The 18,310-nt window shown below is 39.6% G+C and overlaps 1 protein-coding gene across 1 annotated transcript; it reads left to right on the top strand.

The window, feature by feature from the left end:
* Positions 1-8,045: 8,045 nt before the first annotated feature.
* On the top strand, positions 8,046-18,004 carry LOC104367658 (solute carrier family 2, facilitated glucose transporter member 11). The gene is made up of 12 exons (XM_009974819.2): positions 8,046-8,069; positions 9,564-9,662; positions 10,218-10,378; positions 11,005-11,129; positions 12,636-12,765; positions 12,908-13,056; positions 13,667-13,854; positions 14,933-15,043; positions 15,120-15,221; positions 16,308-16,383; positions 17,314-17,441; positions 17,758-18,004. Exons 1-12 carry the CDS (start codon positions 8,046-8,048, stop codon positions 17,962-17,964), a joined length of 1,500 nt encoding a protein of 499 aa, XP_009973121.2. The 3' UTR covers positions 17,965-18,004.
* The last annotated feature ends 306 nt before the right edge of the window (positions 18,005-18,310 follow it).

Here is an 18,310-nt window from a genome sequence, read left to right on the forward strand (position 1 = left end):
AAAAGCCTTGTCTCAAAATCAAACTAAAAGCTAAACCTTAACATGGGCTTTTCTCAATAAAATATAAACCGAAAAGTAATCCAAGTATGTCATTAATCCGAGTAGTCCTATTTTATATTAATCTTTGTTTTTCATGGTGTAAGACAATGGTTCCTTCCTAGAACAGCTCTGTAGCAGGAAGACATTAGTAACTACAGACAATTCTCAGAACTGGCACATGGAAAACATTTTCAGGTATAACACATCAATTTTATTTCAAGTCTTTCTCCTTTGCTATCATTTTAAAGAAGCAGGATTTGTCTCTATGTTTATTACTTTGTAAGAAAGCCCTGCTCAGGATTAAGAGCAGAATGAAGAAAAGATGAAACATAAACATAGTTCTTGCAAACAATTTTCATGTCATGTCATTATGATATCACACTGTAAAGGATGTAGTACTGATCATGAATACTGCACATGAACAAATACCAGGTAGAATAACAAAGAAAAATCAATTTTATTCTATTTTCTTGAGCTGACATCAAGTAACTGTATGTCATGATTGTCTCTATACTGACTGTCAGGGATCAGCTCTGATCCCTGGGTGTTTAGTGCAGAAGAACTCTCACCTACATCCTCCGGAGCAAACTGACTGCACCCTCCATGCATATCAGTTGTAGTAAAGTATGGAGCAAGTTTTTGGTGTAAGCAATGCTCTCAGCCTTATTCTTGGTACCTCATGGATGGCACAAGGGTTAACTAACATACAGGCAGTGTTGAGAGCTGGAGGAATGGAGCCCTGGCATGAGACAGGACGTAAGGCACTTTGAGAGAGTACTGAGAGAGCAGACACTCTTTTATAAATAATTACTCAAAAAAAAAAAAAAAAAAAAAAGCAGAAGCTGTGATAGTAACGCTGCTAGCTGTGTACTGGCCTAGGACACATTACACTCTACTAGTGCACATCAGCATACAATACTACACGTTACCACTGCTATGCTCCACAGTACCCATGTACCGCTGCTATTCAAGAGCTGTTAATCCTGCTGACCACTGCAGCATTTTATCACTTCCCTCCCCAAACTTTTCTACCTTTGTACAGGACAATCAATTATTTTTCCATTTTCTGTCACAGTTACAAACTATATACCATGCCTCCTGTTTAGCAGGACCATAAGTCCTATCTTTCTGCAATTATCATTGTGCTAGAGCACTGAATCAGCATTGAGTTTTAGGGAGTTTTCTATTTTAAAATTTCAAATAATGTGCTTGCTACTTCTAAAAGAATAGCCACCAAAGAAGCTCTGATATTAAAGTGCTAGTGTGTGTTCCAGGAACTGAAACCTGGGTTAGATTTTGTATTTGATCTTGCTTCACTCCCTGTATCAAAATAGGGAGCACTAATGCTACAAAATATTCTCATTCAGAGGGACTTCTACTGTTGAGACACTGAAATATTTAATCCATCCATTCTAGGTGCTGTCCAATTGCTGCAAAAAAACATCAGTCAACAGAAATTATCCAAAGTAAATATTAAACTCAGAGTCAGATGATTACTTAAGCAGCAGGTGCAGAAAAGGCATGACAGAAAACCCTTCCTCAGTCTAACAGAGTTCTGTCTGCCTTGGATCAGCCACCCTTTCGATAAAAGATGGAAAAGCTCCTTTTGGAAGTGGTGAGTCCTACAGCTGGCAGTATTGGCTGTAAATATTAAGCTTTCATAAGAATTGAGAGGTTGTCTGTTGCAATTACCATTCCTAAAGAAAATACAATATATATGTACCAAATTATTTTCAAAATAATAGGGTGGACAGTGAATATTTCTTCTAATTTTGTTACTGTAAAAATTAGAGCTAACATGCAAAATAAAAATCAAGAGATACAGAAATAAATTTTATGAAAACTTTGAAGGAATTTCTAGCTGGGTAGAGAAACTGATTTTTAGAAAAAAAAAAGTTTAAAAGCCCTCTAGTATTTAAGCGGTGAGGCATTTCCATACTGTTTTCACTCGCTGTCCAGATACAGCATGTCTTTGTAATGCTACATGAAATCACACATGCATACAAACACAAAGCCCTCTAATGAATCAATATTCTGCGTTATCAGTGCAAAGAGTCACCAGTGATTGTGACCATAGTTTCTCTGTTCAGGTTCAAGGAAGGAAACTCAAAGGTGTTGTAGCAAGAGCCATGTGATCAGACTGAGAAAGAGAGATCAGAGACTATACTGATGTTTTAACAACTGTATAGTATTAATTAAGGTTTATATACTAACAACTGTGAGATAGGATTGAATCTTATTTTCTGCATGATGGTGAACACAGGATAAAAACATACGTCACTGGTGTTCTCATACCATGCTTGTTAATATCATGATGTCGAAAACCATAGCCAAATAATTAATAATCTAAATAAATCTGCACATATAAATATTATGATGCATGAATAGTACAGTGGTATCAAGCTTTCCTCTTTGTTCTGCACAGCTGTGAAGAAACTGTGGGGTGAAGGAAAGCACTGGGCAGAAGTGATGACCTGCAAAAACAAAAGGCAGCAATGGAAAACATCAAAATCCCGAGTGTGCTGGAAGTGATGGAAAACCAAACTGCACTGACAGCTGTACATTTTGATTATTGTGATCATAACTTTGCAATTGTTTGGCATTAATGCAGTTGGGTAGCTTCCCCTCTCCACACACTAAAACAACTCGTAGGTGTCCATAAGAAAATTCTGCAGTTTAAGCTTGCAGACACTATAAAAGAAGTTGTATCTGGGTGGGAGTCGTGCAGTCATGAGATTTACTCCTGGCCATCAACTGGCTGCTGATTTGACTGGATGTTTTTCCCCATCCATCTACCACTCCTTATTTGGAAAACTGGCGGTCACTATCTATCTACCTAACAGAAAAAGAGAGAGCTTCACCGAGCTGGCAAAGTGCAATAAACGCACCATGGTATTTAAGAAAAGAAGCTTTGAATTACGAATATTTGTTCGTCAATAATACTGGGGGCAGACTGGCTTGAGTATGTTAACCTGTCCACACAGCTCCTGTGCCCCCACACCTCATTGTTTCCAAAAAAACTAATGAGGTGCTGTCTGCATCTAGGATGAAATCTTATGCTTCTTTTTGTCACCATGACCTCTTCTCCTATCCCCTTTGTGACAATGCTTCTATACAGCTTGCAGCTTCTCTAACAATGTTGTAAAGGGAAATTTCTAATGCCTGCATCACCTGTTTGAAAATAAGAACAGCATGAGACAAAACAGAACACAAATACGGCATTGATCTTCTTCCATGCTGTTCTTTTCCCAGTTTGCACAGATTTCACAACATGGTGCAATTGCAAGTGGTAGTACTTCTGAACTGTGATGAACAGACATTAAAGCCATGGAGTAACTAACTAAATAGATATATGAAAAAATACATGTTAGGATCAGTGTTCACTATTGGCACTGTACCAGATCAATAGTGTATTCTTCTGTGGTAACTTCCATTTTCATTTGTCAGTTCCTTCTCTCCGATTTTACTATCCTCTTTCTCTTTTTCATACCTTCTTAGGAGTCTCAAACTTTCTGCATGTACAGAAAACAGAATTTTCTGTTGTAATCTTGGTCAGTGTCACTTTGTCTTTGCTGGTCCTTCTACAGGAACCAGTCTCAGCAGAAGCACGGCTAGAACATTGCAGAGGGACCGTTCAACCCTGTCACACAGCACCATGTCAGGTTTAAACGCATGAGACTTGGATCCCTCTATCCCTCTCTTATGAAGTCCAGCCATGCTTACTCTGCTGTAGCTCCATTGCCTCCTGCAAGAAGTCAATCCTTCATGGGCAGTCTTGCTGGGCACCTTCACTACTTCATGGCTCAAGGAACCTTTCTATCTCAAGCATTCAACCTCCCAAGCTGCACAAATCCAATGTGCCAAACCTTGGGAGGCCTTTTCTCACAAATCCTTACTATTGCTGCATCTCTTGCAGTTACTGATAAACCAGGCAGTATATGATTAAACCACCAATATTAATGCTTGCAGGTTGTTTTAACCCCATGCCAAGGTCTCTCTTTCTCATACTTCTGCAAGCAACATCTCAAATTATTTTGACTACTCACCCTGCCTATCTTTTACTAAAAAGGAGAAATAAAACAAGTAAGCTGGGCTCTTATCTTTTTGCTTTCTCATCTTTGTACTGCTGCTTCAGTGTCATTGTTGTGACTGTGAAGGTGTCTTCCAGAAGAAGTTGGAAATTTAAGTGCCATCTAGCCTTATTTATTTCAGTACAGGTCCATGCATCAGGGACAAAATCACTGTTACGAGGCTGCAGCTGGCATCCAACAGAATAGAATACAAGCAGTGGAATCACTGTTAGTGTGTCAGGGTTATGTTTGCATTTGTTCAAAGGAGGTTGTGTTCTGTAAATATTATGGCTTCAGTAGCTGTGCCTGTTGTCAGCAGGACTAATAAAACTGGCTAGAAGGCAAAGCACAGCCTCTCCAAGTGACTGCCTGTTACAGCCTTCTACTCCCATATTTTTGTCTCTTTTCTTGGGCCTGCCTGGACATACTGGGGCTAGAATAGCTGTACCTACAGTGAGAAAAGAAAGGAAAAAGCTTCATGTGAATTCCCTCATCTTCATCAGGAAATTCACCCATCATCAACACCTCTATTTTCATTTCTGTAGGTCCAACACTAAAATATGATGATGATAGTTGTATCACTTGTTTTTCTGGACCAGAGATGACTCGCATCAGATGATGACCAGGACTGATACTAAAATGATAGCAGTTTCTTTCTGTTGAAAATATGTGAAAATCTTTTAAAAAGACACTTTCTACTTCTAACCTATTCTTGAAAATAAGTATTTTCTCAACAGTCAGCAAAAAGGACAGGTCACTGGTAGAAATGCACCCCATTTGCTTGCTTACCATTTCTGACATTAGCAGTGGTATCACTCATGCAATCCATGGTTTCCAATGCAAGTTTTTTCTTCCATTGTGTTTTCTAGCTCTATTTCTGCACTTTTGAGGTGCTGTGCACAGCTGGGATTGAAGAAGGCCTTATTCCATATGTATCACTAGGAATTGGTCTCTGTGTTTCTTTCCACACTGCTGTGTGTAAGGGGCACTGTATTAGGGTGTTACTTGGGCTTTAGCTGTGCTTACAGTGAAGCAAGTGTTTTTCCTGTCCTTACAGACCTTTACCATTGAGCGGTTTGGCAGGAAGACATTGCTGTTCAAGGGCTATGCTTTCATGGCCTTGGCACAGTTTGTCCTCACAGCTACTCTCTCCCTTCAGGTAAGAAGAAAATTTTAACTATTTTATTCCCATTGCTGTTTCACACCTAAAGACTGGTGTGTCTCATGTCACAGAGAAAAAACAAACTGGATATAGACAGCTACTAAGAGAAACTTTGCCATTAATGTCATCATTTTATCATCATGTTCAAAGTGCTGTAAAAGGAGAAACAAACAAACAAAAAAATCTTTCTCTGTTTTATTTCCAGGAAAAACTCCTCTCTTTCTCCTTATCTTTACCAGAATCCTCATCAGCTCAGGCATCTTCAGCTACCTCTTCCTTCCAAAGACAAAGGAGAATTTGATTATGGAAACAACTGAAGAATTTGGCGCTTTACATTTTAGGAAGAGACCTCATTCCTTTACTGGAAATACTTCTCTTGAGGAACATATCACCTACACTAGCTTCTACCTGGTCAGCAGAAGGACCATATATTAAGTAAGGTCATAAAGGACCTTGATGCTTGCAGACTGCAAAACAAAACAAAGGCAAATTATTTGTTTTCCATTACTGGAAAAGATATGAATATTTCTTCGTAGACACAAGTGGAATCTTCATGAATGAAAGTTACTTTCATATCACCCTAAAAACCTGAGAGCAGTCAATAATCAGTAAGTCATCATAACATAAAGTATGTACTATGCTAAATTTACAGATTTCACTTGGGAAATATTTTGTGCCTAAATGATTTCTTTAGTTCCAGCCTCTGTGATTTTGCTATTCAGAATTTAATTTGTAGTCTTGGATTATAACAAATCCAAAGTCTCAAATCAAACCTAGAAAAAAACACCAAGTTCCTCTCAGTGTGAAATTAAATTGCAGATGGTTTCAGACATTCACAGTGTGCAATACAGTAGATATTGCTTAATATCTACTTGTTCTACAGTAGATCAAGCTGCCTTAGAACCAAGCCCAGCTTTGAGCACTTTAGAGTTTCATGTGTTTGTCCATTTCACAGCAAGCATTTCTTACAGCTCTATATAGAACCAATTAAAAGATCTCCTTAATGCTGTAATAATTCCTTAAACATGAAAACATGCACAACGTTCATAGTGTAACAGAGCTTTTTCTAGAATATAGGTGAAATTTTTAACAGAAACGGTCAATTCCACTGACCTGACAAAAAACAAGAGGTAAACTCCTAGGATAAAATCCTCCTAAAATTGCTGATAAAGTGAAACAGCACCATGCTATGCAGTCATGTGCAGCTCAGAATCACCAGAAACCCTCAAAAATGTAAGAGAAATTTCACTGTGAGCTGGTGGAATTGTTGCTCTTTTTGATTCTCAGTAACTATTTTCAAGGAGTTTAGGCATCCTTATGACATAACTTCCCCTACTCTTTGATAGGATTTGAGAAATGTAATAAAAATGAAACATTAAAATTTTGAAACAATAGCTATGCAGCTTGCATTTTTGTACAATCAGAATGTTACAATTGTCGCTGATCAAGAGAAAATAGTCACAAAAATGTCAAATCATTCTAAATGGTATTGCAAGCCAGAATAAACAGCATTTGATATGCAGTTATATAGGCAATAGTTGGAATTACACAAGTAACCAAGGTTTTATTATTAACATGTATTTTTTCTCATTTCTTTAGACTCACAGTATTTGCAGTAAATTCCTCTGTAAATAATTGCATTGTGTTTTATGAAATGAAAGTACAAGTCCTGAAGGTGAGCTTGGGCATTTATCAAGGGCTTCAGTACAACTCCATTACCCCATCTGCCCCCACCCCAAGCCTTGGGGGTGGGTGAAAGTCCCCTGGCATGAGTAAGAGCAAGCAGAAGATTTTGAAAGCAGGAACAGCATAGGGCATCAACCACACACGGAAGCCCCATGCAAACCTTTTTGTTCCAAGTGCTGTCTAGCAGAAGTCACATACAAGTACAGTTTGAGCTTCAGCGCACAAGAGAAGAGCCTCTGGGAACCAAAGGTGACTTTTCAATGGATGCAACACTGATTTTGGTGTTGGTCTGTATTAAAGGTGAAACCTGAGGGATCAAGATCCCAGTTGTCCCATCCTATCTCTTTAGGGAATATTTTCCTTCTTTGATTGCTCTCATGCATAGGTAGGTCTTAGTTACTGGCTGTTTCAAGTGGAGTCTTCAAAACCAGATATTCTATTCCAAAAGCCTCTGTCAGGGCACAATATCTCTTACTGCCTTTTCACCACACCTGGCCAACAAACATCCCTATAAACTCCAGACAAGAAATACCCTTCCTCAGTACAGTTTAACTGATACATAAAGCCACAACAGCAAAATTAGGCTTTGAAATTTGCCTATTTTTAATCTAATAAATTATATTTATTATATATCAACTAATCTGAAACAGAATACCACATAATTTACTTAATAATAAATAACAGTGCCTAAACATTGTACCAGCTGCTTTTTGCTTTGTGCAGATTATGGCAGACATACTCATTGGTCTGTATCATAGAAGTAAAGTATTTTACTCTTCCTGGAAAACTGTTTGGATTTTTTTGCCTGAACTGTTCTCCTTTCCCTCTCCAAAGCCCTCGCTACCCCGCAAGTGCTAACTTCCTCTGCTTTGAAACTTTCCACCTGCAAATTATTTCCTGAAATATTTAATCCAGCAGTGTTAACTTTGGCCAGTTGAAGTAAATATAAGTGAGTGAAGACAAAATAGTAAAAATTTAACTCTGGTCCCTGAAGCCAACTGCCCATTGCTATACCAGCAGGCAGGAGACAGAGACACAGAAGCCTGTGATGACACATCACACACTGGACAACCAGACCCTAGCCAGAGATGACCGGCTTCCTAACAGACATGGTAAGTACTTGGTGGGGTACTTACATCTGTGACATTTTTGTACGCTATTAGTGTTTCAAAGAAACCAAAATCAGTATCTCAGTAAAAAAAATACTCCTATTCACAAAAAGCATCTCAGAAGTGGTTCTGCCCACCATTTCGAGATATTACAGATGTTTGTACTTCATATGCTCTGCCATACATCTCTGTCATATTTTTATCAATACATTAACATTTCTTAAATGTTTTCATTTACTGGAAAGTATTTGTTTACTCTCAAACACAACTTTCTTTGCTTACCTGCTAAAAAAATTTTTTTTTAAAATACATCACTAATTATTTAGTGCAAGAGATGACAGACAGAGGTTTTGAAAGACATGGAACAGGACCAGATGTTGGCAGCTGTGACATCTTAATAGGGATGTTTGTGGGAGACTACAGCATTTATATCCTGGCTATGGCTGAGTCTTGAACCCTCACACATCAGTGAGGCACCTACAGTTAGGACAATGTCTCTTTGAGAAAGAGCTCCCAGCTCCTGTTAGGCACACTTAATCCCTCATCCGGGAAAGAGGAATATGGCAGGGCACCTCTGAAAAGCTGGCAATTTTTCATTCATTCACAGCATATTGACTGTGCTCTGCTGCAAAGGCTACTGTAGTGTAAGCCCAAGTACACTGCTAGTTGTGTATTTTTGGATCCGTAACAAACTAGAAAAAAAATCATAGTGGAATGCCTGTTCTCAAAGCTCCCAAGAGATTAAGATGACCATGCTGCTTGAGAGAAGCAGGAGGGGAAAGAGTTCAGAACTGGTGATGGTACTAAGAGCTAGAAAATACACTTTCCTCCTACAGCAGAGCTTGAGCAGAACCTGCGCAGAAAGGAAATTCTGTTCCAAGACTTTTCTTTACTGTTCCCTCCTCTCCATCTAGATAAAACCATGGATTTCCATGGGCTGCCACACTGACAGAAACCTGAGTGGAAAAACATGCTACAAGTAACATCAGTCTTTTTGCCCATTTCAGAATTATTTTTTGTTAGCTGCTGTGAGCACAAAGCTTGAGTTGAAGGATCATTGCCCACTGTTCAAGGGCCTGAAGGGTAGCTAGCACAGCAGCTGCTCTCTCAGATAAGATAGGAAATGTCTGATAAGATAGGAAAGCTGCAGATAGCCTGACCACTGTCCAGATAGCACAGAGGAAAGTAAGACCTCCCTCCTCAAAACTACTCTTGCATGTATTAGTCCTGGAGTGTGGAATGACCTTCAGCTTGCTACTCTGTTGACTAATTATCAAGGAGGGGAGGGAAGTGTAGTGGTTTCCATAGATAAAGGCTGCATTTCCTTGAGTTGGATGTAGGGAAATCCCAGGAGGATGTACACTTCACAACAGAGCAAGCAAAAGGAACATGCCTATCTGCAAACCCCTTGAACAAACAAGACATTTCTGAAGAATTAATTCCAAGAACAGCCTGATGCATCTACAAACTTAAGAAGGTTTTGTTCTACCTCTGCAGGTACAGTACCGGGGGCTCTTTCAAATTATCACTGTCCTGGGGATCGGTGGAACATTCCAAATTGGCTTTCAAATTTCTACCATCACCTACATGTCTCAGGTAGGCAAAGATACACATGGCATACGGGTTAACAGTGGCACTGAGTCTACATTCCTACTTGAGAATGCTCCTTTCTGGCAGTCAGCAACTGTTTAATTATTAATTATTACCTTCTTGTGATTCTTTCCCATCACTATGCTACCATGTAAAGCAGAACATGTCAACATGTTGAAAATAGAAGAGAGAGACCTGCAAGTTGTTGTTCATAGAACTGCTCCTCAGAAGATGCACACTGACTGGGGTGGTATCTGACTCCCCTATAAACCTACAGTACATGTGCCTACCTCAGTGCTCTTGTTTCTTGCTATTCTTCATTACAAGTTCATGCCTCAGTTCCTTGGATTTCAAGGACAAAAAACCAAAGAATTAACTCCTTTTAATGGCAAAACAAACACACCATACTCTATTACACTGCATCTATTAGCTAATGCACACTTTCAGAGTCTATATGAAATAGTGACTTTAGCTGAAGCAACAAAATTACATTCTAAATATAATAAAAGCCGTGCACTGGAGTCACAGTTATAGTTAATGAAATTCTTTTTCCTGTCTCAGCATGTTAAGGCTTTCATTAATGAAACCTGGCTGGAGCGATACGGCTACCCCATCCATCAGGATAACCTCTTGTTCCTATGGTCTATCACTGTGTCCATCTTTGGTATAGGAGGTCTCTTGGGTTCTTCAGGAAGTAGATACCTGACTGTCAAGTATGGCAAGTATGTATATTTAAAGACAGTTTGTCAATTGAATCTTATCTTAAGGAAATGATAGTGGGGTTTTAAATGTGAGACAGATTTTTAGGCTTAGTCATGGCTGTAATACAGCCACCTTAGCAGTGGTGTCAACAGACTTTGCTGCTTCTTGCACTTGTCCTGTGGCACAGGATAATCAACTGTGCTGTCAGCCTGCCACAACAGATGCAATTACTCAGGTTGGGTTAGTCTTGGCAAGGAGGAAAGACAGCCTCCTAGATGAAGACAGAATGGGTTTCTTGGAGGTGCTACTCAAAACATATCCACATTGACATGCTCCTAAATTCTACATCAATGTATTTCATCATGTTTTTTCAAGTGCAGAAAAGCTTTAAGACTTTTCTCCATTACAAAACCCAGAAGTGTTTCCAAAACCCCAGGTTTAGCTGTGTGCTAAAGCACACTGTGAGTCCAGAGTATCCAGTGCCAACAGTGTGGAAGGGCTTATTTTGTCCTGGACCACATATGTTCAATTTCACAAAATTAGCAAGACAATTTCACCCAAGACATCCTACATGAGTCCAAGACATCCTACAAGTGCATTTTCCTTCTGATGTACAAAAATTCTTTTTACTTTCCTGGACTTACAGAAAGAAATGTCTCCTGTGCAATAATCTGCTTATGATAGTGGCAGCATCCATCATGGGCTGCAGTAAAGTAGCCCAGTCCTTTGAGATGATTCTAATTGGACGCTTCATGTGTGGATTTAGTGCAGGTAAGTCATTTCTCCCACAAGGTCAGCAGGATCTCCCAAAATCTCACATCTTTATTCAAGTAAATAATAACCCTCCACTAAGAAAATAAAATATTTAAGTCAGTGATCCCTTGTCAGATCTTCCATAATACCCAGCAATGAAGAGCATAATTACTACTAATTTCACTGATACCATATGAAATTCAGCTTTCCTAAGTGCATAAATATTCAGAATGGTCAGGAATGTTTTGATACAATATGAAACAAGGTTTTTTTCTGATGGAAAAATACATATAAGTTTACCTTAATTTTGGTTAATAGTACTGGAAATTATATGGTATATGGTTTAAAGCTAGTATTCACTTAAGGCTCCAGAGAACCAGGCTGTTCAAGGCCATAGCCATCTAATTTTGACTCTGCACATATTTCAGGTATGGTCTACAAGGGTATTCAACCTGTTTCAAAACAGTAATTCCTTGAGGTTAGTACAAAGAGCTGGGCATAAGCAAACAAAATCACTCCTGGCAGGTAGCCCACATGCACCAAAACCATCCTGTGCTGGTATCAGTATGCCTTGGTTTTGTCTCCTACATGAAAAGTTGCTTTTCCATTCAGTTTGGATATTCATAGGGATGCCTATTTTAACTTACTTCATTAGAAATAAATGTCTATTTTTCAAATAGCCAGATTTTGTACACTGCTTCCCTGACGTACAGTTGTACTGAAGAACAGCAGTTGTATTTTGAGAACTACCCATGAACTTACCCTACTATGATATAGAACCTGTATCATGCCTCATGCAAAGACCTAATTTTTGTTAAAGAGACTTCATATCTCCATTGTTTTGCCATTACATAAAGCTAGGAGAACATGTTGATTTTGAAACAGATAAAAGGGGCTGTGACCACAGTATCAGGAAAAAACTCTTGTTCCCAGACTAGTTTTCAGAATACCTGAGTTATTAAGTACTTCACTAATAGCTGCAAATATCAACTCTGCCTTAAATCATCAAAATTATTGCTGGACAGTGGAAAAGAAATACTTGTGTCTCCCCCAAAATCATGTACAAATCAACACTGAATATTTTAATCTGTCATGGACCTACCATACAGCTCTTCTAAAGTATCACGTCAGAAAAGGTTGAGATTATGTGAGTTAACTACAAGCAAATTAAATATTACTACAGGGTGTTTAGCTATTCAGCACTTGCATACTTTGTCCTTTAAAATATGCTAAGGCTCACAAGAGATACTATGATGAGGCTACACCTACACCCCAAAGGAAAACTGTACATTTCTTAAGATCAGGAAACAGCATTGTGCCAAAAGGTCAGGAACCAAGTACTTTTGTAAAAAGGGTTAGAAAATCTAGTACTGAAAAACCTCATACATGGGTTGAGTTATGACAAACAATTTGGTGCAGGAGGCAGCTATATTCCCTAATGCTTAATTATTTACATGCAAGTTTATTTTCAGTGGTTATAAATGTCTTCTTTCTTCTCTCCCATAATTCTCTTCTCACCTCAAGGTCTTTGTGTTCCTCTACATCATCAATACGTTGGGGAAATTTCCCCTAGGAAGCTACGTGGATTTGCAAATTCTACTTGCTCTTTCTTTTGGTCACTGGGAAAAGCTGTAGGGCAAATTTCAGGACAAAGGTATAATACAATTGATTTCCCATCCAATTCATTTCTGCATCCCCTCTACCTTTAGCTTCCTCTGCTTTTCCATTCATTCCTTTCTCTCCTCAAAACCAATGTAATGAACTTTTATTCTACACACACATTTTATCCCCGCCAGGGAGCTGCTGGGCAGCCAGTCGCTGTGGCCCCTGTTGATGGCCTCCTGTGGACTTCCAGCACTGGTCCAGCTGGTCACTCTGCCCTTCTTCCCTGAGTCCCCACCATATCTACTCATGCATAAAGGAGACCAAGAAGGCTACGAAAAAGGTAACCGAAGGCTTCTGGTTCCTGTTCCTCACTTGGCTTGTGATGTTTGCTCTCCCCATATGGAAAAAAATAAACAGGACAAAGTTTCTCCTTGCTCATTTCTAAGATGATTCTGTGAATACCTACTAAGTATATTTTTATTGTAGTCCCCACATAGAACATGAAAATACTTCTCTCTACAGTTACGTGTTACAAAACCTTTCACATTCAGCTGATACCATCTGAGTGGTCAGTCTGGTGATAAATGATAAATGATAAGTGATAAATGACAAATGGCTGTTTGCATTTCAGGGCTCCACATGACACCACTCAGCTCTAGTTGTTGTCTGAGTACCCCGCTCGTACCCTGAGAGAAGGAGGGAGAAAAGTGGACCCATGGGCAGGGAGGGAGTCATTGTGCACCTCACTAGGCCCCACTGTCAGAACAGGTCCCGCTGTGCAGGAGGGGACCAGGGCTCTGGAACACACTATAGGACATCTCTGCCTCACACCACAGCCACAGCCCATGCCTGCTGTGCTGCCAGACTCTTGCATCACCTACTCAACAAACTCCTTAGGCAACAAACAGATGAATTAACATGGCAGCTCTCGCTCTCCTTCTCCTCCACAGCCATAAGGCAGCTTTGGGGTGAAGGCCATCACCAAGCAGAGATTGATGACATCATGAAAGAGAAGGCAACAATGAAAAACACCAAGATCTTGAGTGTCCTGGAGCTAATGAAAGAACCAGCTTTCCGTTGGCAGCTGTACATGATAGTTATTTTGACCGCCACAGTTCAGCTATGTGGCATCAATGCAGTTGAGTGCATTTCCCCCTTAAAGTCTCAGAACACTTATTGACAACCTTAGAGGAGACATCATGGCTCCTAGGAGCTCCCCCCATTTTTCTTAGGCTTCTCAGGCCACAACTTGCTGTCTGTCAGCCCTTTTACAGGAGTACATGCAGCAGTCTGCAAAACTTGGCTCTTCATGCCCAGCTCTTGGTCCTTGCTGGAGTTACCTTCCTCGGTAGTTAGTCTTATTTAACAGCCATTTCTGGAAGCCATTAAAAGGCCCCAGAATGCACTCTTACAAATGAGCCCACCCTATATTGGCAGAATCCTCAATGTATTTTTAGGTTACGGTTCTCTGCAACTGCTGTTATTTGGTCCCTGGCTCCTATTATTCTAAGATGCTGGGATGGCAGTATGATCACTCTACCTTTAACACTAATCAATAAGCATGCTTACCATTCTGGAAGCTTCTGCAGTTCTCTGCCTCTTCCTTAAGCAGCACTTTTCTGGGATCGTTTTGAAGGCACAGCTTCACAATTGCCTGCATGATTTTTCTACTTCTAACATCATGATGCAGCAACATCTGTAAAGTAAATACACAGATGAGTCTAACACAGCTTAAACTGGAATCTGTATCATCTTTATCTACAAATAGCAGAGAGACTTGAAAATAAAAGATGCTTGTTTTACCCCCTCATGACTCCGTAACTCACACTCTTCTTTCTTGAGAAAGAACAGTATACAACAGTATACAATGATGTTTTTTGATGGGCTCCAGAAGTGATAATATACCTAGCTGTCTCTGAAAGCACCTAAATCAGGAATCTGCAAACCTAATTACATTGCAGAAGTTGGAGGTCCTTTTATCCCAGCGTTTTATCCTTTATGGAATGAATTAATTAATTAGTCAATTAATTACATTTTACAATGGTTTTGTCTGCCAATAAAGTGAATACTCTGAAAAAGAGTGCAGAATTCTAGCTCGCTCCAAAGCTGATCTGCATGTTTCTTGCTGAACAACTCCTATCCAGGGCAGTGTCACACAGGTATGGGTAAGAAATTAGTTATTTTTTTCTCTTACTGTTTTATGTGTTTTTTCCCAGATTTATTTTTATACTTTTGAAGTCCTCCAGGCAGCTGGCTTTGATGAAAGAATGATCTCCTATATGACCCTCTCTGTTGGACTCTCTGAACTCGTAGCTACTGTAGTCTGTGTAAGTCACATTACTACAGGAATGGGTCACAGTTTGCCCTTCTGGCACTGATATCAGTGTGGTTTCTGTCCTTCAGATCTCCATCATTGAGCGGCTGGGCAGGAAAGTGCTCCTAAGAGGAGGTTATTGGATCATGAGCTCACTGCTAGCCTGTATCACTGTGACTCTCTCCCTACAGGTAAGGAAACTCTTCTCATTGATAACACCTGCTCACAGGCAGGACCATGCTGCTGAGAAAGGAAAGGGAGGCTTAGAAGTGTATAAAAGAATAACCTGTGTGTTAACAGCTTACCCTCTGGGAGGGGAATATCCTAAAGATCAAGCTTGTCTATACATAGGATTAAACCCTCTCTCAGCAAGTGCTCTCTTGTACACCTGCCTTCCTTCCAACATGATCCATAATCTCAGGAAGAAGCAGATAAAACATTGGAAGATAAGCACTGATTCCTGATTTCATCTGACTGCAAGCATCAGACACTGGCCAGCATAGATCAAAAGACAATCCTAGGAAAATGGCCCTCTCTATTCATGCAATTTTTAACAAGTAACAACAAAACCCCAGACTCTTTGCATCACTTAATTTGAAATTAACTTTGCTGCAGAAGAAACTGGGAATGCATCTATCTGTTCACAGGCTGAAGACCAGTTCAGCTCTATAACACTGTGTCATTGCTGTAGCTTCTTCAGAAGCAAATCTTATGGGTTACCAGTATTCATCCAAGAGCTACTCTGTAGACACTGCTATAAAATTAGTCTTGAAGCAAGGTGGCAGCAGACTTCCATTTTTGATTCATTCATGAAGGATCTCAAACCTAGGAGAGAGAAATCTTTCCTCCTAAAGCATACAGTCTTGTATCTTCTTGACTAAGATCTAGGAAAGTTCCTTTTCAGTACCAGTTATGAACCTACCACTTAACAGAAATGAAAAAAAGATATGATTTGGCCTTCCCATACCTCTAAGGGTTGGGGGAAGCACCATGGGGCAAGAAGAAAGGAGGACAGGGTGGAAAAGTACTATTCAGTCTTCCTTTAATTGAAGGCTTCCAAGCTTGACACCTGTACCGCACTAGCAAAACTGCTTCTCTGCTCACCTAACAAAAACCTCACTGCTCCATCCACAGGAAAAAGCACTCACATTTCTCTGCTAGTTCCCCCATGCTGTATATTTTTTCTTGAGGTGACAGTGTTGGAAAACAAGCAGTATTGCTCACCTATGGTTATCAATAGATTTCACCCAGAAGTTTGTTATGTTTTTTTTCCCCAGGACTGGTATTTCTGGATGCCATACTGCAGCCTTTGTCTGATTATCTTGTTTGCAGTTGTCTTTGGAGTTGGGCCAGGTGAGTTCTTCATTCAAAAGAAATAAAGGAATTGAGTCATGTGAGTTTATTAATACGGCTAGGAAAATACTGCATAATATTGCATAACATTTAGCATAAGTAAATTAATTTAACCTAATCCTGTAGTCATTTAAACATTGTGGGTCCAATCGTTGGCCAGAAATTTCAATGCCATCAGGTTTGGGTTTTGCTAATAAGATGAAAGGAAGAGGGCAAAAAGTACTCACTGGAAAAATACAGCAAAAATAGAGCAAAAGCAGATGGGTAAAAGAATTTTTTAAAATACTAAGAAAAAAGGAAGAAAAATTAAAGCAAGAGTCCTTTTGTATTCAGTGTTGTATAATGTTACATTTCATCCCACATGGACAGCAGTGAAGAAGACCTACTTTGGAACAATTCTTTTCCTAGCATATACTACCTGCTCCTCTTTACATTTATTTCAAGCCTACTGATTTTTAAAATATTTGCCTCCCCATATGGCAGGGCTGAATTATTTTCCTAACTCAAAGCTGTCATAGTCCTGTGACTTCAAAACATTACTGAAATGCCCAGGAAGTGAATCTGAGAAGATCACTCATTGGTGATCTAGCAGTATCATGCTGGGAATTCTTGTTAATAATAATAATCATTATTCCAGCCTTACACAGGTCCTTTCATGAGATGTCAGACTTTCTCAAGTGTTAACTACTTAATTCTTTAATCTCCCCAATAAATGTGTTTAAATAATTTACTATTTTAATAAGCTGATGTCTATCAGTTTATAAGATGCCACAAACATTTTGTTTTCAAAAAACAGTGACATACTCAAGCCTTTTGAATGCCAGTCCATGACAGTAGCATCTATTTGCTTACTGGAATGGTAACACTCAATCCAGATGTTCAAACCAAACACATCAACAAGTAATGGTTCTTATTCCTCTTTCCCTTCAGCTGGTGCCACAGTTTCCATTAGGGTTGAAATTTTCAAGCTGTCATGCAGACCACCTGCCTTTGTGATCAGCTCAGTTCTCAACTGGATGGGCATCTTTGTGATCGGAACAACCTTCCCGTTCATTGTGGTGAGTGACCTTCCCTGGGACACTCCCCAGAGGCACTAAGCTCAAGTTCGCCATGGGAGCGGGAAGACGAACAGCAGGAGATGACAATGCCATGTCAGTCTAGAGTGGCCTTGGCTCTCCCCAGTCCACTTTTGCAACCGAAGTGCCCTGATTTGCCAAAGATATTTATTCAGACCGATATTTTTGTCAAAGGTCAAAGAATTACTTATCAAATTCAAAGTACTTTGGGACCCAAATACAAAAACTATGCCAAGAAAGTGACAAAAGAAAAGATATGCTCATCTTGGTCTCTTTCTCACTTTGCTCTTCCCTGCAGGAAAGACTCAAGCACTTCTGCTTCCTCATCTTTATGGGGGTACTTTTCACTTCAGGGATAATTATCCACCTGTTCCTTCCAGAAACAAAAGGGAAATCAATTGTGGAAATCACAGAAGAATTCAATAAGCTAAACTTTAAAAAGAAGTGTATTCCTACAACTCCAGTTCATGTCACAGAGGATTATACCTTCTGCACCAGGCTTTAATGGGCTGTTTGGGGAGTCAGGCTTTGTTAAGATGAAGGAAGAAAAAAAAAAAAAAGACATTTGTCATTTTCTGACTAGCAAGTCAGTCAAAATGGACTGTCAGTTTTCGTATCTGTCACTTACAAGGTTCCCATTTTCCCAAACCGGCACCTTTCTCAAGCACTCCACTCTGGGCAGCTTAGAAAAATGATGATGGCTGATATTAACAGGATAGACTCATGTGAATCATGAGCATTTTGGCTCAACTTGCTGATGTGTAAATCTCTTCTTAACAGAGCAACTAATACACACTGAAATTACATGTAGAATTTATAAACACTCTACTGACCACAGAGAAAGGGAAGAC

Source organism: Tyto alba, unplaced genomic scaffold (genome assembly GCF_018691265.1).
Source record: "Tyto alba isolate M040663 unplaced genomic scaffold, T.alba_DEE_v4.0 Super-Scaffold_44, whole genome shotgun sequence".
In the NCBI taxonomy this organism is placed as follows: domain Eukaryota; kingdom Metazoa; phylum Chordata; class Aves; order Strigiformes; family Tytonidae; genus Tyto; species Tyto alba.